This window comes from Prionailurus viverrinus, chromosome A3, assembly GCF_022837055.1.
Source record: "Prionailurus viverrinus isolate Anna chromosome A3, UM_Priviv_1.0, whole genome shotgun sequence".
NCBI lineage: Eukaryota > Metazoa > Chordata > Mammalia > Carnivora > Felidae > Prionailurus > Prionailurus viverrinus.
In genome coordinates, this window is record NC_062563.1 from 13923715 (window position 1) to 13949090 (window position 25376).

General features: G+C 49.9%; 1 protein-coding gene across 16 annotated transcripts in view; it reads left to right on the forward strand.

The window, feature by feature from the left end:
- Nucleotides 1–25376, forward strand: part of ZMYND8 (zinc finger MYND-type containing 8) — a 125937-nt gene that overhangs the window by 14631 nt on the left and 85930 nt on the right. For 13 of the 16 annotated variants that reach the window (XM_047851634.1, XM_047851640.1, XM_047851644.1 and 10 more), the window contains one exon: nucleotides 25122–25270. In XM_047851634.1, the coding sequence (XP_047707590.1) occupies nucleotides 25122–25270 (149 nt within the window). Of the gene's footprint in view, nucleotides 1–13792; nucleotides 13836–16996; nucleotides 17559–24894; nucleotides 24974–25121; nucleotides 25271–25376 lie in introns of those variants that run through there. The other 3 variants (XM_047851645.1, XM_047851646.1, XM_047851635.1) reach the window with 2 other exon arrangements.

A 25376-nucleotide genomic window follows, 5' to 3' on the forward strand; every position in this document is an offset into this window, starting at 1 on the left:
TCTTGTGCTATACTCTTTATTAATGAAATCATGAAGCCCACCCACACCTAGTGGGTGGTGAGTATACTCTACCTCCTTGAGGCCAGAGCATGTACACAAATTATTTGGAATTCTGTATGAGAGTTATTTGTTACTTCCCAGTTTTTTGTTATTCAGTCATTTATCACAGCACGGACTCAATTATTATTGCTATTTAAAAAATATTTCCTTATTTATTATTTTTTCTAAAAGTTTATTTATCTTGAGAGAGAGGGAGAGAGAGAATGTGAGAGTGAGTCGGGGAGGGCCAGAGAGGGAGAGACAGAATCCCAGGCAGGTTCCGCAGTGGCAGTGCAGAGCCCAGTGTGGGGCTCGAACTCATCAACCGTGGGATCGTGACCTGAGCCGAAATCAAGAGTCGGACGCTTAACCAAATGAGCCACCCAGGGGCCCCTAAAATTTATTTATTTTTGAGAAATAGGTGGAGAACGAGAGGGAGCACAAGCGGGGGCGGGGGTGGTGGTGCAGGCAGAGAGAGGGAGAGTGAGAATCCCAAGTAGGTTCTGCACTGGGACTTGGGACTTGATCTCACAAATAACGAGATCATGACCTCAGCCGAAATCCAGAGTGGGACGCTTAATGGACTGAGCCACCCAGACGTCCGTGGACTCGTTTATTTTAAACCTTGGGTTGTAGTCCGATACTTCTTAGTTATTTTGTTGATCAAGATGTTCTAGCTTTAGGAGGTGTCTGGCTGGTGCAGTTGGTGGAGTGTGCAACTCTTGATCTCGGGGTTGTGAGTTCAAGCCCCACCGTGGGTGTAGAGATTATTTAGAAATAAAATCTTCAAAAAAAAAAAGAAAAAGTTCCAGCTTTGGCCATTGAGCAGTCTTTCAGGTGATGCCTGTGTCCCTTTGACATCAGTGGGGTTTGTTTGATTGACTGAACCCTTAATTACTTTTGGCCACTACAAGATGCGCTAGGCTCATCTTGTATATTTTCCGCCTCGTCCCTAGAGTTAGCCATTTCCCCAGGGCACTCTGGTTCCTTTTATTGGAGAGTAGCATTGGAAACCAAGCTCTGGGTCCTCCGTGTGCTTGTTGCTATGGAGATGTCTTTTCTTGTCTTTTTTTGGTCCTCTCGGCCGACAGAGCAAGGAGACCGTGTATGCTGACCCGTATGTATACACACATCTATGAAGCTTTCCCACTGTGTCTATGTTAAACTAAACATGAGTTTGTACGCTTGTCTCAAATTGTGATCCATGGCCACGTGGATCATTCCAGACTTCTCCCCTCTTGTCTATAACTTTTTCACTCCCGTACTGAGAAAGCTGTCTCTCACCATCTGCCATTTGGTTACTATTTTCTGGTCCATTTTAAATCTTATCATTGATGTACAGCTTGGTGAACTTAAACACTTGTGGGACCACAACCCAGATCCAGAGACTTGATCATTTGTGGTGTTCCAGAAGGTTCCTCAAGCTCATTCCAGAGTTTTTTCATAATCCTTGTTCATGACCTTGTACTTTTTTTTTTTTTTTAATGTTTATCTATTTTTGAGAGAGAGATCGAGTGTGAGCAGGGGAGGGGCAGAGAGACAGGGGAACAGAGGACCCAAAGTGGGCTCTGTGCTGGCAGTAGTGAGCTCTATGCAGGGCCTGAACCCACGAACCGTGAGATCATGGCCTGAGCCGAAGTTGGACGCTTAACCGACTGAGCCATCAAGGTGCCCCCTTATTTATTTGTTTATTGATGGTCTTCTCTGCTGAAATGTAGTCTCCTTCTCTCCCCAGGTCCTAGACCGCTATGCTCAACCACCCCTTCCGTTTGAGAAGCTGGGAAGGGTGGCTTAGAGGTTTAAAAAAACCTCTTCTGGAGCCACACTCCCTGGGTTCACACTCTGGCCTGCCCCCTGCCTAGCTGGGTTATTCTTTGTGGCTCAGTCTCCTCTTATCCACGGGGAGGGTAAAGCCAGAGAGTCGTGGTGAAGGATTAAATTTGCTCACGCAGACAGGGCGCTCAGAACTGGGGCATGGCACGTGCTCAGAAATGTTAGCCAGGATTACATCCAGCAGGAAGAGGGATGAGCTTGGATTGATAAGCCTGTCAGGTGAAAGCCCTACTTACCACGTTCTATGACTTCCCCCAGTTAGAACCTCTGGGGAAGGGGGTGTGGAGACAGATGGGGAAACCAAGCCCAGACTGTGAGGAATTGTAGGCTTCCCGACAGGCAGGCTTGGGATAGGGTTGCCATCCTCTGGGCCTCTATGACATTTGAAGAAAGCTCGTCTGCAGCCAGTTTGGCCTGATTTCCCCCAGGGCCTTTGGGGCCCTTGCTGTGGTGAGGAAACCATGAGCGGGAATGGAAGGGGTCACCTTGTTTTGAGGGAGACCTTTCTGCCCTCCCAGGGACTGCCTTGGATGGCTTTCTTTGTGTGGAACCGAGCTCCTGTCTTCCAGGGTTGGGTGGCCAGGTGACTGGCTGCTCTTGTGTCTAGAGCCTTGGGTCAGGTGAATAAGTTGCATTCACAGAGGTCTGAAGTTACACTACTGGGTTGCTCAGGTTCTTTTTCTTTCTTTTTTTCATGTTTATATATTTATTTTGAGAGAGCTCGTGAGCGAGTGGACGAGGGGCAGAGAGAGAGAGAGAGAGGGAGAGAATCCCTAGCAGGCTCCACACTGTCAACACAGAGCCCAGTATGGGGCTCGATCCCACAAACCATTAGATCATGACTTGAACTGAAATCGAGAGGCCTTGGACACCCAATAGACTGAGCCACCCAGATGTCCGGCTCAGATTCTGAGAGCTGAGGTCAGTGTGGTCAAAATGGCGTGCTTGAAAGGGCTGACTGGGACAAAGGCTTGTCTCTCTCTCCTTTCACTCCTAATTATCTCTCAGTCACGGTGGGATGATTTGGATCCATCGATTTGGATCCATCGGACATGTACTTAGTTCTCCAGCCTGCTTTTCTTGTGGTTTGGGAAATTCAGTGCTTCAGTCCCCAAACGACATCACTCGGTCGGTCACTTGGTTGGGCTTTTTTGGTTGTGAGCTGCGGAAGTCGGTTCTAGTGGGTTGGAGCAGGAAAAGGATGGGCTGGAAGGGGGTCACTTGGCTCATGGGGTTGATGGGAAGGCTGGAGGTCCGGGGCTGTTCTGGGGACAGAGCCAGTTCACAGTCTCCTCAGGGTCAACAGAGGGCAGAGTCCTCTGGGAGAGTCGCTCATCTTGTGTCCTGTATCTGCCCTTTGGCCAGGGAAGCGCTGGTGTCTGGACCCCTGAACCCACCACCTGCCCCCACCAGCGAGGAGGTAATTCCTCAGGAGCTGATATGGCCACTTGGGCATCTTGAGAAACGACACCATTATTTCCCACTTGCAGGTGGAGAGGAGGCCCTGAACTGGACTCTGCTTGGGAAACTTGGAAACTCCAATAATTGGCTCCCGGTTCTTTAGTTCTGTCCCGACATCTAGTCCATATGACTCTTCAGATTCTCTAACTAAATTTCACTTTGTACACCCATGACACGCACTCATTTATTAACTGAGTAATTCCCAAGCCAGTCATTGCCATTACCCCAGCCTTGGCATTTACCGGAGTGTTCTAGTTCTCCGGAGACCAAGCTTTCGAGCTTTCAGGATGTCAGCTTGACATTTGTGTCCGAGGATAATGATCTGCTGAGAGATTGGAAGTACCATCTAGATACCAGGTGTGTTTACCTGTTTCGTGTTTTCTGAGTACTCATTAGGTGCCTGGTATTCTATGCAAATTACTTCATTTGACTTTTCTCGTCATGCTGTGTTGTTCTGTTACTCCCATTTTACAGTGAAGGAAACTGAGGGGCGGCGGGATTCATGGAGTCGCCAGGTGGAGAACCGGGGTCGGGTTTGATCTTTGAGTTTAAACCTGTGTCCATAGCCGTGAGCTCTATCCCAAGGATGCCAGGTCAGATGTCTGTAGGTAGATGAGTGAGATTAGCTGGCTGCACCTAGGGGTGCCAGGGCCTTTGAACAGGAGAGTGCCTTCAGTAATATGGGAGGATGCATCCCTCTGACTGCTGACCAGCAGGAATATTGGCTCAACAGTGTTGCCAGGATTTTTCCACCCCCCTGTAAGAATGCCTGACTTTGAAATGTGGTCTGTGCAGGCCGGTTTCTCAAAGACCACGCACGAACCCAACAACACATCTCTGGGTCAGGAGTGGCTTGTCAGTTTGCATTCTCTGCACGAGACTGGTCACAGCACAGCTCCTTGCAGGATTTTGGCCACGCTGTGTATGACTCAGAGCAAACCCCTCCGAGGCCAGGGATCTGAAGTCTGAAAGATGATGGTCTCCGTGAGTTCACGTCTCCATACAAAGGCTCCCCTGTTCGGGCCGCTTCGCCTCTTGTTCTGCCATTGTGTGCATTCTGCGGTAACGATTGTGGTGTGCTTGTGGTGTGCGGGTGCCAGGCTGCCGGAGCTGAAATCATTTTTAAAAATGTCTGTGTAATGTCACCCGCACAAGCGAAAGAGCCGCTTGGAAACCGTGCACAGATTCAGCGGAAGCCCGAGATATTAAAATCTTGACAGTATCATTCTTGCTGAGATTTGCCTGGGTTAGGGATATGTTTTCTGAGACAGGATGTTAGAGAATAGACAATTATAGCAATTTGCTAACCAGCCCCAGACCTGAATTAGTACAGGATCCTGGTTCTCACTGTTGTATGTAAATTAAGACTTTCACAAAGGGATTGTTTATGAGGATGGCAATGAGATAGAGACCTTCTGTCATTTTTTTTTTTCCCCAAGGAAACTCTTTGAGAAAATATAACCAAAAACATTCTTAAATCACAGTAGGATGCAGAAAATGCTGAGAATTTTCTTTTGGAAAAAAAAAAAAAAAAAAAAGAGCATCAGTATTTTTAACTCTATTCTGGCTCTTGGATAGCCTGCAGCGGAAGACATTTATTTGTGAGGTAGATAACTACCAGATTGTTCCTCTCCCAAGAAGGTTTAAAACGTCCCAGAACTCTGAAGATGTTGGATAATGACTTTCCAAATGAGAAATCTACCTTCTCTCGGCCAGCGGAGCATCCTCCATGCATCTGTTCATGGGATCCTGTCTCCCCGTCTGTGCAATTTAGTTTTTGTGGTTCACTTGTGGAAAACTTTGTGTTGGCCCCCCCCCTTTTTTGGGGGGGGGCATTTTGAAATTTTTTTTTTTTAAACGTTTATTTATTTTTGAGAGAGAGAGGGAGAGAGAGACAGAGCATGAGCAGGGGAAGGGACAGGGAGAGAGGGAGACACAGAATGTGAAGCAGGCTCCAGGCTCAGAGCTGTCAACATAGAGCCTGACATGGGGCTCAGACTCACAAACTGTGAGATCATGACTTGAGCCGAAGTCAGTGCTTAACCGACTGAGCCACCCAGGTGGGTTTTTTTTCCCCGTTTTAAACCTGACCCATGCTTTATGTTTATGTGACTCTTGTTATTCTATAAGACTGTGATCCAAGATAGACTGTTTTCAACTTTGAAAAAGAACTGTCTCCTTTTCTTTCTCCAGATGCCTGTAGAACTCTCGTTCCAGGTCTGAGGCCTTTTAGAGATCCTGGCTTTTTTTTTTTTTTTTTTTTTTTTTTTCTCCCGAAACTTTCAAATAGGTTTGCTCCCTTGGTGGTTGGTTCTTCACCATCGACCTTCGGGGCTGGGGGAGAGCAAGTTTGGAAAGCCCACGTCTCACAGTGGGAGTTGAGTGCAATATTACAGGGCCCTCCAAACCTCCACCCCAAGTTCCTTCTACCCACCTCCAGCTTTCCTGGGAACCTGGAAACCTGGCATTTCACAGACCTTTAAAAACAAGAACAGAAACAAAACTTTATTGAGCTATAATTCACATAGTGTACAATTCTCCATCTTAAGGTAGACACTTCAGGGGTTTTTAATATGTTTAGAGTGTGGTGCAATCGATTTTTAACATTTTCCTCGTCCCAATAAGAACCCCCCCCCCCCATTAGTAATCACTCCCCATTGTCCCTTACCCCAGTCCTGATAACCACAAATCTACCTTCTATCCTTGTGGATTTACTTACTTTGGTTGTTTTCATCGAAATCATAATAGCATACGACCTTTTGGGTCTGACTTCTTTTCCTTAGACTAATGCTTTCAAGACCCAGCCACATGGTAGCCTAGATTAGCACTACGTTCCTTTTTATGGCCGAATAATGCTGTATCGTGGATATACCACATTTTTATCATCCACTCATCCGTTAGTAGATATTTGACTTGTTTCTATGTTTTGGCTCCCCTGCATGATGCTGACGTGCCGATTTTGTGTGAGTTTTTGTGTGGGTGTATGTTTTCATGTCTCTTGGTTATAGACACAGGTAGGCGTGGGGTTCCGCGGTCCTAGGGCACTTCTGTTTAACCTTTTGATGGATGCGTCGACTTCTCAACACGTTAAAGTCTCTCCCATTTCTGCATGTTTTCTCTTAGTAGTTCTTCCTGTTTCTGGCCTCTTCTTCCACGCCAGGTTTCTTAGGAGAAGCGTCTTTATTTGTGTCTTGGTTTCCTCACCTGCCCATTTGTCACTTTTGTCACCGAGCTTCCTGCAGACTCCACGTTGCTTTTTCTGGTGGAGGTTTTCGGGACTCATTTACCTTGATCTGACAGAGGTGTGTGGGCCATTGCTGTTCATTCTTCTCCTGGAAACATCTCTTCCTTGGCTTTTTTTTTTTTTTTTTTTTTCCGTCACCGCTGTCCTCGTTCTCCTCCTGTTTCCCTGGCACCCTCGCTTCTCTTCAGCCATTAAATGTTGGCGTTGTGGAAAGCTTGGCCCTGTCCTCTCTCCCAGCATGTTCTTTCCCTGAGTGATCTCGCCCACATCCGTAGCTTTGTGACTCACACATTTTTTATTTCCAACCTAGATTTTTCCTGAGTCATGAGGCGGAGAGGGCCAGCTGCCTACCTGACCTCCCTACCTGTTGTTCATGGGTGTCTCAAACTCAGCAGGTCCCATCTCAACCTGCTCTCCTGCCCTCCCCGCTCCACCCCAGCAAAACACCTGCTTCTCTACCCTGTCCAATAAGCTAGTATTCTGCCAGTTGGCTAGGCCAGAGATAGGGGACTTACTCTAATTCTTCTGTCCTTTTGCCTTTTTTGGTGTCATTTTCTTACAATATTATATCCTAAATACCATTCTGTAGGTCTCTTAACTGGTCCCACTGTCTCTGTCCCGCCCCCCCCCCCCCCCCAATCTTTCGGAAAGGAACATCCCTTCTGACTACCACTTCCTACTTTAAACTCTTTTCCTGTTCTCTTTTAACCTACTATAAAGTGCTTTCTCCATAGTTTCGGATGAAGATCACAATCCTAAAATCCGCATGTGTTACCCCCTGCCTACCCTTTCAGCTTTTCCCTGTGTTCCCCTTTCCTGTCTTACTTGGGACACACCTACCTTCTAGATTCCAGAGCCACGGGGTCTTTGCTCAGACCTGGGAGATCCTCCCCTCTCCTCTCTCCTAACCTCCCAACCCCCCTGAGTCTAAGGTTCCAAACGAGGGTGGGTCCTGCCTTTTGTTTTTCTTGATCCTGCTGTGCCCTCTGCCTATCTTATTACCAGTGTGCCTGTGCTGGTTGCTGTGCAATAAATATTTATTTTGAACGAATGAGTGAATGGCTTGACTTTGTCTATCAGATGGATAGAACTTTTATCCTGGAGAACGAAGTAAAAACAGCCTTTCAGCTAGAGAGGGTGGCTTTGTTTCCAGCATAATCCGTGCCTGGAAATAATTACCCAAGCTCAGATGTCTGCTCTCCCTGAAACGATTGGTGGCCTGTCTTTCTTTCCCCCCAGGGATACAGCACTCTTTGAAATGCCCCCCTTCCCTCTGATTTCTTTCCTTCCCGATGTATTAATACCACTTCTGGTAGGGCCCTTTCCAAAACACAAGTCCGATTGTCTTGCTCTCCTGCTTTAAGTTTCCAAGGGCTCCTTAAGACCACAGTCTTGAGCAGAGATTCAAGGCCCTACTCCCTCCCTGTCCTTTCCAGGCTCTGGTCAGCGTCCCTGCGGAACCTGCCTGTTGCCCTATACAGCCTTCCAGCCCGAGTGTCTGTCTTGGGATATGCTAGTTCCTCTCCTGCTCATGGCTGAGGCACACCTTTACAGATCCTTCCAGACTAAGCTAAAGCCCTCCTCACTCTGGTCCTCCTTCATTGGAGCCCTTTAGCTTCCAACGTCAAAATCACCCTGGAAAGTCCCTTAAATTTGTCCATGAAAGTACAGTAATCAGCTCTCGTCAGGCATTCTTATACATACTGAAGGCTTGAGAATTACCAAGCCAGGCTAAGGGAGGAACCAAAGACAAGGCCATGCACCTATTTCTAGGCATCAGGCATTACGCCTTGAAGACACCTGGCAAATTCCTCAAATACGGATGGGTGGAAGATTCTGAGGTATTCTGCTGACTCCACACCGGCTCTCTTGTCTGTTTAATACAGAGTTCCTTACAGCTATGCTGTTTGCTATATGTGGCTCTTTAAATTTACGTTAATTAAAACTATAGTTGCACTGGCCACATTTCAGTCGCCTGGTAGCCACGTGTAGCCGAGGCGATTGCTGTCGTTATAGGAAGTTCTATTGGACAGGGCTGCTGTGTAGCTTTCATACATTGGCGGGTGCCGTGCTGGATGCTGTTGGTGAAAGTAACCCAGTCAGGGATTGGCGCAGCCCAGAATATGCTGAATAAACAGTTACATCAGAACTGAAGTTTTGCTTGATCAAACCTCCTGGGGGCCTCCCATTTTTTGAAAAGAGAGAGCATGGCTGGCTCCCTGTGTTCTCAGGTTAGCATTCTTTTTTTTTTTTTTTGGTAATGTTTGAGAGAGACCGAGCACCTGCACCTTGGGAGCGGGGGAGGGGCAGAGAGACAAGGAGACCTAGGATCTGAAGTGGACTCTGCCCTGACAGCCAGGAATTCACGCAGGTCGAACTCACGAACCAAGAGATCCTGATCTGAGCCGAAGTAGGATGCGTAACCGACTGAGCCGAGGTGCCCCTCCGGTGGGCATTTCTTTTTTTTTTTTTTTTTAATTTTTATTAATTTTTATTTATATTTTTTTTCAACGTTTATTTATTTTTGGGACAGAGAGAGACAGAGCATGAACGGGGGAGGGGCAGAGAGAGAGAGAGAGAGAGAGAGGGAGACACAGAATCGGAAACAGGCTCCAGGCTCCGAGCCATCAGCCCAGAGCCTGACGCGGGGCTCGAACTCACGGACCGCGAGATCGTGACCTGGCTGAAGTCGGACGCTTAACCGACTGCGCCACCCAGGCGCCCCTCCGGTGGGCATTTCTTAATCGCGCTCCACTGAACTGCCTTTTTGCCAGGCCCTTTGGCATCTTGGAATACTGGGTGGGGACAAATACCGTAGGATATGCTAGGCCACCCTCTCCCCAGCCTCCCAAATCAACCCTGCATCGTAGAATTCACTGACTTGTGTGTCAGTAGACGGATATGGGCACCAGGTCTCCCTCTCAACTCTGACCAACCTGGTGCTAGCGATTTAGAGTAGCTGCTCAATAAGTGTTTTTAGAAAAAAGAATCTCTTCCAAGGATTACAGACTAATTAAGGGAAGAAGATGGATTATTGGATTTTCCTTTCAAACGATAAAGGCACTGCCTCCCTGAGACATAGGCCATTCCAGGACCCGGAGAGGGTCCCGCAGGACGGGCCAGGAGAGTTCTTGGCTTTCTGCAGGATAGAGATCAAACACGGGCCAGGAGGAAGCAAGAGCAGAATTAACTGAATAGCATGACTGATAGAGCATAGCAGGTGGTGTATCCGGGAGACTCAGAAAAGGAGAGGCGAGTTAGGGGTTTGCATTGGAAAGGGGTCCAAGGTACATGTTCCTTCAGGAATCCAGGGTAGGAGTCCACCAGAGGGTCAGGTGAACAATAGGCGGTGTTCCAGAAGCCACTGAAGGCAGGGGTAGGGATGCCCGTGTCAACCAAGATTTGTTGGAAGCCAACGTCCTCGAGCTCGGTTCATCTTAGATGGTATGAGGTGTGTGGGGGCCTAGGACGAAACTCAGAATGACTCGTTTTCATGCTTCCCCCTGGAGTGGGAACATAGCTTCTTGGGTTTACTCAGATGTGGTGAAATACGGAACGTGAGGAAAGGGGGGCTGGCAGAGACACAGCAGAGGTGGAGCCTTTCCAAAATGGCGTCTCTTCAGCTTCCCTATCTTATTTCCAACAAGCTAAAATACACAAAGAAAAAGCTAAAAAAATCTGTAGCCAGGTGTAACCAGTGTTAACGGTTTGGTATATTTTCGTTTGTACTTCACCCCTCTTGTAAAAATATAAACAAACTTCTATTCTAGGGGCAGAAAACTTTTCTTTTTTTCTTCTAGATTCTTAGGCCAGTCTAATAATTTAATTGATACAGGACAGATTAACAGGATGAAAACAAAGAGAAGTTTAACAATGCGTACATCTCCTGTGTACATGAGAGAGACCCAGAAAAACAGAGTAACTCCCCACAGTGGCCAAAGCCATCACCTTAAATACCGTCTTCAGCTAAAGACAAAAGAGGTTGGGGGCGGGGAATCCGTTATGGGAGTCACCAGGAAAAGCACAGCAAACCAGGGTCTGGTCGTTATGCAGATTTGTTGTTGTCTTCTCCATTGATAAGAGTTTCTAGAGAGTTAGTCATTCTCATCTTCTTGGTCCGGCTAGGAAGACGTTCTTACAGATGGAGATTTTTCTTACACATGTAAATGTCTCCTTACAAAAGGGTGATTTTGATTTGGTTTTCAGAGCTGCTCTCCAGTTTGCAGTTTCTTGAAAATAACCAGCCTGAGTTAATCCTTGTGCCAAAGAGACGTATTTTGGGGTGACAATTCCTGCTTGACGGAATGCCAAGACGGTACCATGACGGGGTTGAACGGTCTAGAGCTTGGCTGGCCCAGCAAGGCACCCTTTCTCTCTTACCCCAGTATTTGCCTTCTTGCCTTTTGCTGCTCTACTCTGCCTTGAAGAGACTTTCAAGGTTAGATTTAATTATCTTGACAATTAAGGAATAATGGAGACCTTGGTATATGGGGAATCTTGTGTTCCATTCTAAGATGTGTGTGTGTGTGTGTGGGGGGGGTCAGCCTGGAGGATTGTTTCATGTGGAAACGGGGACCCTGTGTGGCCAGATACTGTTTTTGTTTGTTTGCTTTTTTTTTTTAAACGTTGATTCTTCTATGAGAGAGAGAGAAAGAGAGAGAGGGAATGCCTGTGCTCAAGCTCGCACAAGCAGGGAGGGTGCAGAATGGGAGGGAGACACAGAATTCGAAGCAGGCTCCAGGCTCTGAGCTGTCCGTGCAGTCCGATGCAGGACTCAAACCCAGGAACCATGAGATCATGACCTGAGCCAAAGTCAGATTCTAAACTGACTAAGCCACCCAGGCGCCCCTTGTTTTGTTTTAAGAGAAGATAGTCATCTGGATTTATTCTAGATGTGGTTTCACCCAATTTAAAAATACTGATGACTAAAGTTGTAAAAGTATCAGCCAGCTGTGAGCGGATCGAATTCACCCTATGGTCCTTCAGTGGGCTACCACTGGCCCAGCCATGGCTGTAGCCACCCCTAGACTGATGTTCTGGCGATTCCTCCCCATCTGGGTCACTGGGTAATTAATTACATCAGCTGTCGCTAGAGCCCCCTTCCTAATAAGGTTGATGTGGGTTTGTCCTTAACCTCTTTAACCGGCTTCAATAACCCCCTATCCCCACTCGGCAGTCTGGGGACTGTCTTTCAAGCCAGGTTGCTGTTCCTTGAGTTGGGACCGGACACCCTAGTAATTGGTGGGGATTGCTTGACAAATATGTTATCTTTAAAATCTAGACTCCTCTCCAGGCTGTTGAGATGCTGACGCTTTGAGAGGCCGGAGAGAACGAAGATGGAGACCAGACAGAGCAGATTTAGTTTCTCTTGAATCACGCCCAGGAGTGGGATGGAGGGAAGATGAGCCAGCCAGGCCCATACTGCTGCCTTCACTAAGGGAAGTGCTCCCCGCGGGCCCTGGCATCCGATTGCAGGGACAGAATTGGTGCATCCTGGCGAGGATTAAGGGAGGCGTTGAAAAGAGATCCTCAGACTTAAAAGGGTCTGATGAGAAAAAGGGCCAAGAATCTGGACTAAAAAAATTTGGTTAAATGGTCATCACACTGGGGGGTCTCCCAGTGGGGAGCATGTTTTCCCTGGAGAAAGTCATCCCTCCTTTTTAACGCTAAATGATTCTGAGACTGTCTCTCCTTGAGAAGAATGCAGAGTTGGGAAGTAGGTGGCTTGTGAAAACCTCCTGAGTTTCCCCCCTCTGGTTTCTCAGTAATTGTGTTTAGCTGCATGGCCCCATCCTGTTTGGCATATAAATCCTTACTTAATCCCCTACTTTTGGAGAAATGCACTCTTCAGGCAAGAAACAAGAATGGCTGAGGGGTGCCTGGGTGGCTCAGTTGGTTAAGCGTTGGACTTGGGCTCAGGTCATGATCTCACGGTCTGTGGGTTGGAGCCCCGCGTCGGGCTCTGTGCTGACAGCTGGGAGCCTGGAGCCTGCTTCGGATTCCGTGTCTCCCCCTCTCTCTGCCCCTCCCCTGCTTGTGCTCTGTCTCTCTCTGTCTCAAAAATAAACAAACATTAAAAAAAAAAGAATGGCTGAATTTCCCCTCTAGTGTTCTGGTGTTTCTCTTTTGCACCCTGAGATGGCCAGGTTCCCTTTTGAGTAATCTTCCCTATTGACCTCACAACCCTTCTGTCTTCTTGGACTGCGGGGAGAAATTCTTAGACCAGGGAAGAAAAACGGGAGTTTCTTGTGAGTCACCTCAGAGCTTTGTTAACACTGTTCCGTTGCTCATTTACCTGGTCCGATGTGTGTCCGTGGCGATGCCTCTTGAGCCAAGCCCAGAGCCGGGCCCCATGCCATGCACGGGGCTATGGCAAAGAACTGCCCAGATGGAGCTCACATACTGGAGGAGATTAAAAAAAAAAAAAAAAAAAATGAAACAGCAAAAGAAGAAAATAATTTTTGACAGTTTTCAGCTAGAGGTAATCTCAGTGGAGTCAATAGCGATCACACACCCACACACACATACCCGAACCCACATTTCAGAATGATAAGGGGGCTGGAGGGTGATGTTTGAGCCGAAAGCTGAAGTTGCCAGGTATGGGAAGATTGCACATAGAACATTCTAGAGGGAAGTGGCGGCGAGTGTACATGAACTTGGCTTGTGTGAGGCCATTGTGGTTGGGTTCAGTGGATGGAAGAGGACAAGTGAGCGGGACCAAATGCGGCAATAAGTCTGGATGGGATGTTGGGTGCGCCTAGCGAGCCGCCTCGGCGGGTTTTAATCGGGGGCTGCCTCGTCTTATCTAGGTTTGAAGAAGGCTGCCTGGTGCTCGGATCAAGGTGGCGGCTGTGGCGGTGGGACTGAACGTGAACGGGCAGAAGATGGGCAGGGAAAGCTTTCTTTGCAGAGCGCTTGCTGTGTGTCAGGCACCACGTAGGCACTAACTAACCTGTGTGGTTGGGCATCCTTAATACATTCCGCGGATAGCCAGGACTCTGAGGCCGGCTCTCTCCCAGGCTTCAAGAGCCCTGTTTGAGTAGGGGTGAGAAGGAGGAGTCCCAGGGCAGTTCTGAGGGCCGCCTGGACTGTTCTGCTTTTCTCCGGGAGGAAATCCTGAGCCCTGCAGGGATTTTGAGCCTGGCTCTGCGGAACCTATGCCAGCCCGTGAACGTTTGGGTCTCTCTTCATTGCAAATTTTTTTTTTTTTTTCAGAAACATTCTAGGAAGAGCTAGTCTGGTGCGAATCGAGGTGAAGGTACAGAAGGATTCGGGGAAACTGGCTTGAGCTTTCTGGGCTAATGTCTTCTCTCTGCCCTGGCTCCTCTTTCCCCCATTGGGGAACAATAATAGTCATAACTGGTGGTGCCTGTGACATGTGACGCCTCCACCTGGCACATACTGTCTCGTGTAATTCTGAACCCTTTTAGAAAGATCCTCATTGTCCTAGCTGAATCCACTGAGGCACAGAGAGGCCGAGGAGCTTGCCAGAGGACACACAGCTGCTATCAGACCTCGTGGTAGGGCTGTGGAGCCCACACACCGAACCATAGAGCTGGCTTGACGCTGGCCCACACCCAGCATGCCCTCAGTGATAAGAGAATTACAAGGTGGTGCTGTCGACCACAGGGAAGAAAGACCCTTGACTGGGGTAGTTCGGGGCTTTGGAGCGGGAGTCAGCTGCAGGGGAGTCCCCAGCATGTCTTTGAGCCTTTGAGCACATAAGTGACTTTGCTTTTCTGAGCTGCATCTATCAAATGGGTGCAGAAACACCATGCCTACTCTCATGGGATTCCCCAGGGGCTCCATCAAGTAGCGCCTCAATAAATGGTAGGTGTGAATCACACGAGCCCTGTTTGGGAAGAAGCTAGAGAAATATTTTCCTGGCTGCACCCTCTCTCCTGACGTGTATTATTCACAAACTCCTGGTATTTCTCCTGCTCAGCAGCTTTTTGCCCGTGTGTAATCAACCCGGTTCTTACTGAATATATTCCGTATTCATTCTATGTTTACCAGCCCCTTCATCCTGGGCCTGTTTTTCTCCGGGCCTCAGTTTCTTCGTCAGTAAAATGGGGATACTCAGTACCTACCTTCTCACAGAACCATGGTGAGGGGTGAGTAAATTGCTGTTTGTGTTTAGAACAGTGCCTCCCAGAGAAGTGGTCAACGAAAGGCATTTTTAATACAATAACATTACTATTATTATTTTCTCTGGCAATCTTCCCTCCAGGGCAGGGACCTTCTGCTGACCATCTCCCAGGTAGCCTAGTTGTCTTGTTCCTCAGTGACTGTTGACCGACTGGTTCCTTTGTTTTCTTCTGTTTGAAATGTGCAGTCAGGGCCACCAGGTGAAACACTAGGCATCGTTTTCCTTCCTAGTAGGTACAGATGCCTCTGTGGGTGGTGTATTTACACAAGGTTGGACTTGCCTGGCCGCTCACTGGAAGCTTCTTTAGCCCTGAATTTCTCAGCCACGGCTCTGTTGACGTTTTAGGCCTGATCATTCTGCTGTGGGTCTGTGCTGTGCGCTGTAGGGCGGTTATTAGCACCATCCATGGTGCCCGTGCACGAAATGCTTCTAGCGACTTCTTTCTTTTTCTAGTTGTGACCACCAAAAATGTTTCCTGACTCTGCTGAGTGTCTCCGGGGGAGACCTGGCGAGGACCCCTGCTTCACACTGTTCGAAACACCTGAGCCCCCTAAAAATGGCACCTGATAGGTGCTGGGGGCATGTTCTGAGCTCCTCCTGTATGCTGGGCCCTGGAGATGCAGATGTGGCCCCTGACCAGGGCAGTACCTGGCATGGAGTGAGAGCTCCCTAAGTACCATTTTCATCCATAATCTCATAGCCTCTTGAAAATACCTTAAATAGTTTAATACCCGAACAGGGTCAGAAAGAACTGAAAGATGAACCCAGTGTTTCCCTTCTGTCCTGGTTGTTCCCCCAGGGCCTTTGCAGACCCAGAGCCTACACAGCCCCTACTTCTTCCATTCCGGTCTCTTTCTGGCCTTTTTTGACTTCGATTTTCTTTTTTTTTTTTTTTTTTTTCAACGTTTTTTATTTATTTTTGGGACAGAGCGAGACAGACCATGAATGGGGGAGGGGCAGAGAGAGAGGGAGACACAGAATCGGAAACAGGCTCCAGGCTCCGAGCCATCAGCCCAGAGCCTGACGCGGGGCTCGAACTCACGGACCGCGAGATCGTGACCTGGCTGAAGTCGGACGCTTAACTGACTGCGCCACCCAGGCGCCCCTTGACTTCGATTTTCTTACGTGTCAGTACATGAAGAGATCTCCTCTTCATTCCGTTTTCTGGCTGCATGATGATTTTTTGCATCTCAGTCTCCTGCTGGTGGCATCGAAGTTGCTTCCCATTCCCTTGGCTGTGCCGATGTGTCATCCTGTGCCCTTCTGAGAGCCGGGGGTGGGGTGGGATGGGGCGAGGGGAGGCCAGGCCACAGGATACATGCTTAGAGCCAGCGCAGTATGGGGGGCGTTCTGGGTCTGAAATCTCTGCTTCCTCAAAGGACCACGATGAGGTGACTGTCCAGGGCCTTGTCCCCTCTTCCCCAGCATCTTCTAGAGACTTTTCCTGTTTTCACGAAAGTGACCTTCGAGAGGCCAGACCCACGCCCAGGGCGTGTGAGGAACGCTGCCTGGTTACCAGTGGCACCTTTTCCCTCGGCCCCACCCGAGCCTCTCTATTTCCCTTTTCTTCTCTCAGCCCGCTGCGGGCAGAGCCGCCTTTTTACCTGAATTGGCTCTCTGATGGCTGTAATTCCCCAGTTGCAGTTTGAAAGCCACCCACCAGCACCTGAGCTTTCTAGAACCTGAGCTGGGCCAGGGGGTGGGACCCAGCTCAGCCTGGATAAATAATGCAGACGGTTTCCGCGCCAGCACTGCTCCTCCTGGGAGCCCTCCCCGCGGCCAGCTACGTAGCAAAGGCCAAAGGCAACTGGTTACTCCACACTTTCTTTGTGGTGACTTGGCAGAGTTAAGGGCCTCAAATATGTACACCCGTCAGACGCACTCAGCCTTTTGGGCCTGGGCCCGCCGGAGGGGGGGGATGGGGTGCCGCGGCTTCTTGCGCGGGGTTGGGCCCTGCCTCCTCCTGCTTTGTGAAATTTGAAAGAGCTTGGCATTCTCGAACCAGGAAATTCCTGTTGCGATGTTGTCGTTTTTCCAGAAGTCCTCTTCCCGGCTGAGGGGGAGGAAAGGGCTGGGTGGTTGCGATTGCCTCTAGTTGTTGAGGGCAAAACAGTGAATTCATTTGTAAATCAGCCTCTTTTCCCTAGATGGCAGCAATTTGTGGCCCGCCCGGCAGCGTTTAGAGGTTCACCTTTTACATATGAATGTGCCGCTTCGTCAGCACCCCTGCATTATTTTGGGAGAGAGAAAGAGAGCGAGAGAGAGAGAGAGAGAGAGAGAGAGAGAGAGCCGAGCCCCGGGGTATTGGGAAGATGGCTTTCTCACGTCCGAAGTAAAGTTAATCTGAAAATTATTGAAAGTAAACACACGCCTAAAAACACCTTCCGTTGCAAAGCGCCACGCTCCCTTCTGGTGGTCTCATGTAGCCAGCAGAACAACGGCAATTTGTTGTGTTTATTCGCATCCGGTGAAATCAATGGCCCTTCGGTGCTGTGCGCTCTGCAGGCTTCCAGCCTAGCCGGGCTGCTGGCTACCGAGGGTGATAAATTAGAGCCGAAAGCCTCACGGGGACAAGCAGGCGCGGCCCCTGCCTCAGACTGCCTGACTGCAGAGAGGTGAGGGTGTCCTTGCCGCGCTGGGCCACCTAGTGCGTCCGAGACAGGAGCTGGCCTGGTAAGTGGTGACTCTTAGCCTGTCCTCTTTGCTTCTTCCTCCTCCCCCTGGGAGAGGCTGCTGAGGATCCGGAAGCAGGAATGTCTGCCGTGTGTGAGCCTCTGTTCTCTTTCAAAGAGAAGGGAGGCCCTCAGAGCAGCCCAGCTCTCTCGATGGCAGGTAAGCGCCCCTTCCCAGGGTTACCCGTCCCTGGCTTGCTTTGCCCCCGAGGCACTCGGGATGGACGACCTTTTCCCCAGGTTGAGAATGACCCTTTTGTTCCACGGCCTCATTTCCGAGTCAGTCTTCCTTTTCCCAGTCTGGGTGAGAAGTTCACATTCTCAGGCAGGGAGAACTTGTAGAACCCCGGTGGCCTTTCCGGAGGAGGCCCCTCAGGCGGGCTGCAGCCTTGTCTCGAGGGTTCTGTGGTTCTGGGCATTCAGTGTGTGACCAGATTATTCGTTTTCGCTCGTGGCTTGGGTATTCTCTGCTGTGAGGAAAATGTTATCCCCTTCTCACCCCGTCCACTGCGTCCCATTTTCATTTCTGCTCTGGGTGAGGGAAATTTCCAGGCTTTGGTTTCATGATGATGTACCTACCAGCAGGAAAAGGCCCTAGGGTTCCCGGGTTCCTGGGGAGGGAGGCCTGTTTGGGTACCTGCTCTGGGTCTTGGGGCAACACGTGGAGACGATTAACCGTGTTTGTGCTTTGCCGTCTTCTGGGAGAGCAGCGAGTGACCACGTTTGCAGTGGCCTGTGGAGAGGGCCGGCTGTGACCGAGAGCGCTGTCCGCGAGTACCCTCCGAGCCCCGGCCAGCGCAGGCCTCTGCTTTCGGCCCTGCCTTCGCGGCTAAGGGGGGCAAGCTGGAGGTGGAGAAGTCCTGTCCTGGGCCCGTTCCGTGTCCGTGTTCTATAGGCTGGCGTTTCCGTAACTCTGACCTTAATGTGCTCCTCTGAGAAAACAAGGTCTGTTTTTGCAGCAGGAGGGTTGGGGATGGAGGAGGGAGAGGAGGAGGAGGAGGAGGGATGATTGCCGGTTTGACAAAACAGCTATCATTTATGGAGTGCTTACTCTTTGCCAGGCCTGAACTTCCTTAATCCTTTTGTAACTCTTCAAGGTACCATGACCTCCACCCTCCAGAAGGATAGAGGCACAGAGAGGTTAAGTAGCTTCCTTAAGCTGCACCTCTGGGCCTAACCACTGTGGCACCCTGCCTGCACCATCTGCGGCCTGTTTTCCTTTTTTTTAAACATTTATTCATTTTTGAGAGACAGAGAGAGACAGAGTGTGAGTCGGGGAGGGGCAGAGAGAGAGGGAGACACAGAATCCGAAGCAGGCTCCAGGCTCCGAGCTGTCAGCACAGAGCCCAACGTGGGGCTTGAACTCACGAATCATGAGATCATGACCTGAGCTGAAGTCAGACGCTCAACCGACTGAGCCACCCAGGCTCCCTGATCTGCGACCCGTTTTATCAGAATGCGTGCCCCGGCTTCCGAGTGCGGTGGCCAACTTGTGGCCACCCTACCTGTGTGGCCCACGATGCCCATCTCCGCCTGTTGGTTGGGTTTTTCCTCATTCAGGCCCCACAGGCTCACTGTCCACATTAAGGAAATTTAACACCCACCAAAACACACCATGAGGCTGATCCTCATGGGGAAGCGTTTGGCCTTTCAGCTGGGGCCCTTTTCTCTCTCCAGAGGAGACAATTCCCTGTCATGGTGTGTCATTTCCTAGGCTCTGAGAATGTTGAGGGCTGTGACTCAGGTGCCGGATGTGGGTGGGGGTGGGGGTGCCTGGTGTGCCCGTGTCTGGCGGGCCTGGATGGAGATTGGAAAAGGCTGTGGGGGAGGGGAGATGACCACACAGGCTCCCCACCCGCAGCCTATTTTGTGGCCTGGGCCACGTTCTGGTGCCACCATTGGAATACCGGGAGGTGAATATGCTTCCTGGGGACTGCCTTTGAGAGAAGGCAGGCATCATTAGTCGGACAAACACAGTTTTCTACTGCCCTTGTTCTGGAGTGCTCCCTGTTTTTTTTTTTTTTTTTAAATTTTTTTTTTAGCGTTTTATTTATTTTTGAGACAGGGAGAGACAGAGCATGAACAGGGGAGGGTCAGAGAGAGGGAGACACAGAATCTGAAACAGGCTCCAGGCTCTGAGCTGTCAGCCCAGAGCCCGACGCGGGGCTCAAACTCACGGACCGCGAGATCATGACCTGAGCCGAAGTCGGGTGCTTAACCGACTGAGCCACCCAGGCGCCTCTGGAGTGCTCCTTGTTGAGCACAACCCCATCCCACCACCCAGCCCTGTGTTAGGAGTCCATCTTGCAGAGCTGAGGACCGCCTCTCCCTGCGTGAGGCTGTGTGCGGGTCTCAGAGTCGAACCACTGCCTGGGTTCAAATCCCAGCCCTGCCACTTGGGTCATCTTGAGCAAAAGCGATTTGGAGAGAAGTACCCCACAGGCATTTTGAACAGCGCCACCTACATTGTGTGTAGTAAGAGGAAGCCTTAGCTGTTAATCCTCGTGGCTCAGGAAAGCTAAGAGGCGGGGTTATCTTGACGTACTGTGTCCCTTAAGTCAGGGGACATCTGGGAAGGGCTGAGCAGGATTGTTTCTGGTGGTTCACCAGACACAGGTTGGAGAAGGATCTCATCACATGCTTGGTTCCCGATACGCAGTAGGCCCTCTCTTATTATTAAGATTTCAGCGGATGTCACAGGAGGGGAAAGTTCTGCTGTTTCCTGCTTCATGCCAAGCTGTTCTCCTGAGTCACCGCTCCGTCTTTTGCCTGGAGGAGCTCTTCTCCCTCGCCCACGTTAACTCCTTCAGAACCAGACTTATTTTGGGGCTGGCCGAGGGGGTAGGACGCGGAGGGTGGCTGGTGAGCCAATGCAGTAGACTCACAGGCCGTGCTACTCACAAAAAGGACTTCCAGGTCAAGGGTGAACCATTTCCCTGGTGATTCAGTCTATGGTGGCTCTTTGTCATCCTTCCAAGTTTATAGATGAAATGTGTTTGGCAATAAGTCCTTGTCAGAATTAAATCATTAAAGAAGGAGGAAAAAAAAAACCCAACTTGAGTCAGCTTTCTGGAAGAGGTCCTTAAGAGGCTTTGTTGCCATGACTACAGCGAAGTCCACACCCCCCATTCGCTCACCACCTGAGGCCTACGTGTTTGTACGTCAGAGTGATGACCTGCCTGCTCCCTCCCAAGGACCGTGAATGCAGTTGGTGTTTTGCAGTTTTCTCCCTACGAGTCTCACTGACAGCCTCTGCCTTTGACAGATGTGTCTATTGCTTAGAGCCTATTAAACTCCTGCCCCTTGGACACAGCCGCTGATCTCTCGTTAACTCTGGAGGGAGTCGCTGTGTTTGTAGTCAGGAACAGAATTGGGGTTTTGATGGTTTGCTGGGATTAGAAGGTTGGGGTGCTCTTAGCTAGGGGCAGCCTTGGGTCAAACCCCGCCTCGCCGAGCAGGATCTTTGTTTCCCCTTTCGGTTCCTGCTGGGCTGGGACAAAACTCAGTCTGGCTTAAGTTGCTTATGTGTGTGTTTCTCCCCTCTTTCTCATGGAATTAATGAGTTGGAAAGTTCAAAAGGGACTTTACTTTTTTTATTAAAAATTTTTCTTGATGTATATTTTTGAGAGCGTACGCAGGGGAAGGGGCAGAGAGAGAGGAAGACACAGAGCCCGACGTGGGGCTTGAACTCACAAACCGCAAGATCGTGACCTGGGCCGAAGTCGAGCACGTAACCAACTGAGCCACCCAGGTGCCCTTCAGAATGGACTTTAAGGTCCTCTAGTCCTGTAGTTTTAATCTTTAGTGTTGGTGATATCTTTAGGAAGGTGAAGTAGGTGTGGCCCCCCCTCTGCCAGGAAGTTGTGTCCTTGTACAGAACTGTGGCTTGTGGATCATGGGTCCCTGAAGCACTTTCCAGGCTCCAGGTGAGAAGTTCTGGTCTGGCCCCTTCCTCCCTTGTGCCATTTTGCAGATGGAGTCTGAGTGGAAGAGAGACCGGCCTGGCATCTCCTTGTCTTGCCTCGCCTCCTTGCTCGGCTGCTGTTTCCTCAGACCCAGACCAAGCCCACAGGTGGCGGTGGGGCAGGAGAGGAGCTGGGCTTACCGTGTGGAACAGGGTTCTCTAGACTTGAGAACTTGGATTCCATCCCCTACACACATACCCTGGGGTGTGCATCCGGGTTCTCTGGAGGGCTTGCTACCCCACAGACCACCAGGCCCTAGGCTAGAGTGTCTGATTCTGCAGATCTGCGGGGCCTGAGAATGTACATTTCTTGCAGATTCCCAGGTAATGCCACTGCTGCTAGTATGGGGACTACTCTTTGGGATCTGTCGTCCCAGGGGGCCTCAGCCGCAGGTGGGTAACTTAGACGCCCAAGGAGGGGCTGGTGCCCTTTCTGGCTGTCAGAGGCTGACTGTTGTTAGCTGCCTTCTGTGTTCTAGCTCGGTGATTCTTCAGGAGGCCAGTCCCACCCCCTCTGGGGGTGTTTGGGAAGTATGTGGGGGTGCTTTTAGTTGTCACTGTGTGTGGGAGTACTGCTGGCAGCGAGCGGCAGGGTGCCCAGGTGGTCCTTATGATGGGGAAGCGCTCTCCCTTCCAAAAATCTAGTGCGTTCCATTAAGAAACCTGGAAATGCACAATTTGTTTTCCTGAGTGTGCCCCTAACTTTTCCACTGATGTGTCTTTGCTCATGTACTTTCTTCTTTAAAGAAGTCTACCCATCAACGGGCGCCTGGGTGGCTCAGTCGGTTAAACATCAACTTCGGCTCAGGTCGTGATCTCGTACTGCGTGAGTTCCAGCCCCGCATTGCATTCTGAGCTGATGGCTCAGAGCCCGGAGCCTGCTTCAGATTCTGTGTCTCCCTCTGTCTCTACCCCTCCCCCGCTTGCATTCTCTCAAGGATAAATAAACGTTAAAGAAAAAAAAATCTACCCACAGATGAAACAAAAACATCCCAAATACCCAAAGCTTTGCCTAATTGCTTTCAATTTTGGCCTGGCCCAGGTGCCATTTTGTTTGGGATGCATTTCCTTGTGGCCCCCAAAACACCTTTTCTAAATGCACATATTCTGACAGCTGAGCGGGGTTATTTGGGTTTATGAGGTCCACATTCAACAACCCCCAAAACTCCTTCCTGCGGTCCCTCCAAGCCTGTGGTGATTGGTCCCAACGGTGCCTATCTGGTGACCTTTTTAAAATCCTGAATCAGGCCGTCGTCATTTGCTCATTACTGGCTTTGGTTTGCACCTGCTGCTTTTTATGTGAAACTCAATCTCCTGAATACCTCAGTTTAAGTTTTATTTTGATAGTCTACACTCATGATACACAAAGTACACAAGGGTACACCGTGAAAAATAATCCCTCCCCCACGCCCCGAATGTTTTCTTCCACTAGTTGCACTTTCGAACTCTGTAATACTTTTGTGTTCATCCAGAATGTTCTAGGCTTGTGCGTACTTAGATATATGACATCTTTTTTGGGGTGTGTTGTCTATTAACGGTGCTTAGAAATGTGTTGCTTTTTTTTTCACTTAATGCAGAAGCTTGGAGACGGTCATACATCCGTTTGTGTAGAAGTGTCTTTAAAAAAAAATTTTTTTTTGACATTTTTATTTATTTTTGAGACTGACCTGGAGCATGAGCAGGGGAGGGGCAGAGAGCGAGAGGGAGACACAGAATTGGAAGCAGGCTCCAGGCTCTGAGCTGTCAGCAGAGAGCCTGATGTGGGGCTCAAAGCCACCAACTGTGACGAGATCATGACCTGAGCCAAAGTTGGACACTCAACCGACTAAGCCACCTAGGCGCCCCAAGGTGCCTTCTTATTCTTAAGGGCTGCAGAATATTCCACTGTATGAGAGGTGCCTGGCTGGCTCAAGAGCATGTATGTGACTCCTGATCTCAGGGTTGTAAGTTCAAACCCCATGTTGGATATAGAGGTTACTTAAAAAAAAAAAAATAAAAAAAATAAAAAAGGATATCCCACCATATGGCTGTGGTATGGTATTAGACTAGTCCTTAATTTGTGGACGTGTAAGTCATTTCCAGGCTTGGGTACAACATGCAGTGCCTCTCAGTTGAATTTTCTTGCAGGTACTCTGCTTCCTATGACTGTATCTGTGGAATGTGTTTCTAGGAGGACATTGTTGAGTCAAAGACTAGGTGGGGAAGGTGAGAGACTCTTTACTGTGAGGGTGGAGGTGGGTGGGGATCTCTGCGGGCCTGAGAGAGAGGAGGTTCCCTCTGGGGGAATGCCAATCCCAGGCGGCACCTTTTCAGTGAGTTTTCCCCCCGCTAACTAGCTATGCTGTGCCTCTGGGCCAACCCTTTGGCTCTCTCTGGGCCTCCATTTGGATGTCTGTGGGATGGTCCTCCAAGCTCTGGGGTCTGTTCTCCCTCAAGGTGCCTGTGGTTAACATTTAATTTCCTCGCGGGGCTGTGTCTCAGCGCAGCACCCAAATGCTGAACGCTTATTCAGGATTTTTCTGAAGTTGCCCGGTGAGAATGGAGAGTTCCATCCTGTGGACTGGATTTCGCAAAAGCAGTTCACTGTCTCCTTTAACGAGCCTATTGGAAGATGCTCTGCCTTTCATTCAAAGGATCCCCCCTCCCCGCCCCACCCCCGGAGGCCTTGCTTGTATCCATCCTGGACCATGCTCATCTGCCCCAGTGGCCCCTGTCCACACTCGGAGGTCGGTGACGCATGGTGTGGCCCGCGTGCTGGGGCTCACCCGCAAGTTAGATCTGGAGGAGGAGCGTCGTCAGGTTACCTTTGGGGGTAGTCGTCGTTCTGGATTCCACACCCTACCCCATCACCTCTGCTCTCACGCACCGTCTCTCCTCGTGCCTGTAACATCTTTCTCAGAACGTAAGGTGCATCATGCTGCGCCATTGTTTCGTCCCTACGCTCATGAGACCGCCATCGGGTGTGGAATGAATGGATCCAAGGCCTTGCAGGTGAAGAGTGGGTGGTGGTGGACGTGTCTGTGTTTAAATGAGATGCTGGGAGAGTAAAAACGGAAAGGACTGAATCGGCGAGGGTGAGGCTGGCCTGGCTCAGATGCGAATCAGCGAACGTGTCATTTATGTCCATCTCTTCGGAGGAGAGTAGCAAGCACGACACCGTCAATGTTGGCCTCTTCCGCAAAGAAGTGTGTGCGCCTTCAGTTTCTTGAAGTGTGTGGGCTGGTTGGTCGATCTTTCATGGTTTTCTGCGTGTTGCCATCAGGAGAAGAAGTGTTTCTTTGGGATGCGGACAGGGCACCAGTGCCCGTGCGACAACTCATGGCGGCTGGGTCGTGGCCTGGTCGGTGGGGACACAATGGGGATTTTGGCCAAAGGGAGAGCACGCTTCCACCCAAAAGTGGCCTGCGGGGGTGCAGATCCATCTGGTGGTATCAGGCCCTACAGGCCCTGATCTGGTTTTTGTTTTTGTTTTTTAAGAGAAGCCAGAAACCTAGGTTGTTATGTGAAGTTTCTCGATTTTATATTTTGGCAGTGAATTAAAATGTTAACAAATGGTATGTAGGCTGAAGAAAGACGGTCTGACCTTTGAGCCAGTTAACCGAAGAGCCGGGGTAAGTGTATTCTAGGAGGAGGACCACTAAAATGGCATGGGGCCCGGGGACAAGATGCGCTGTGCCCCCCCACACCCACACCCGCTCCCTGTGGGGGCTGGGCCTCCCTGACTGCTTTAAAATATGTGGTCCTGTGTGTCTCTTTCAGATCCTGGCTCCACAGAGAGAACAGCCCAGAAAAGAAAGTTCCCCAGCCCTCCGCATTCTTCCAATGGCCACTCACCACAGGACACATCAACAAGCCCCATTAAAAAGAAAAAGAAACCCGGCTTACTGAACAATAACAATAAGGAGCAGGTAAAGGGCCGCTGGGAATGGTGTCCACACCAGCAGGACGAAGGCTGTAGTGGGAAGCGGTTCAGCTTTCCGGGGGTTTCTGACAGCCGCTGTTCTTGGCATTTAG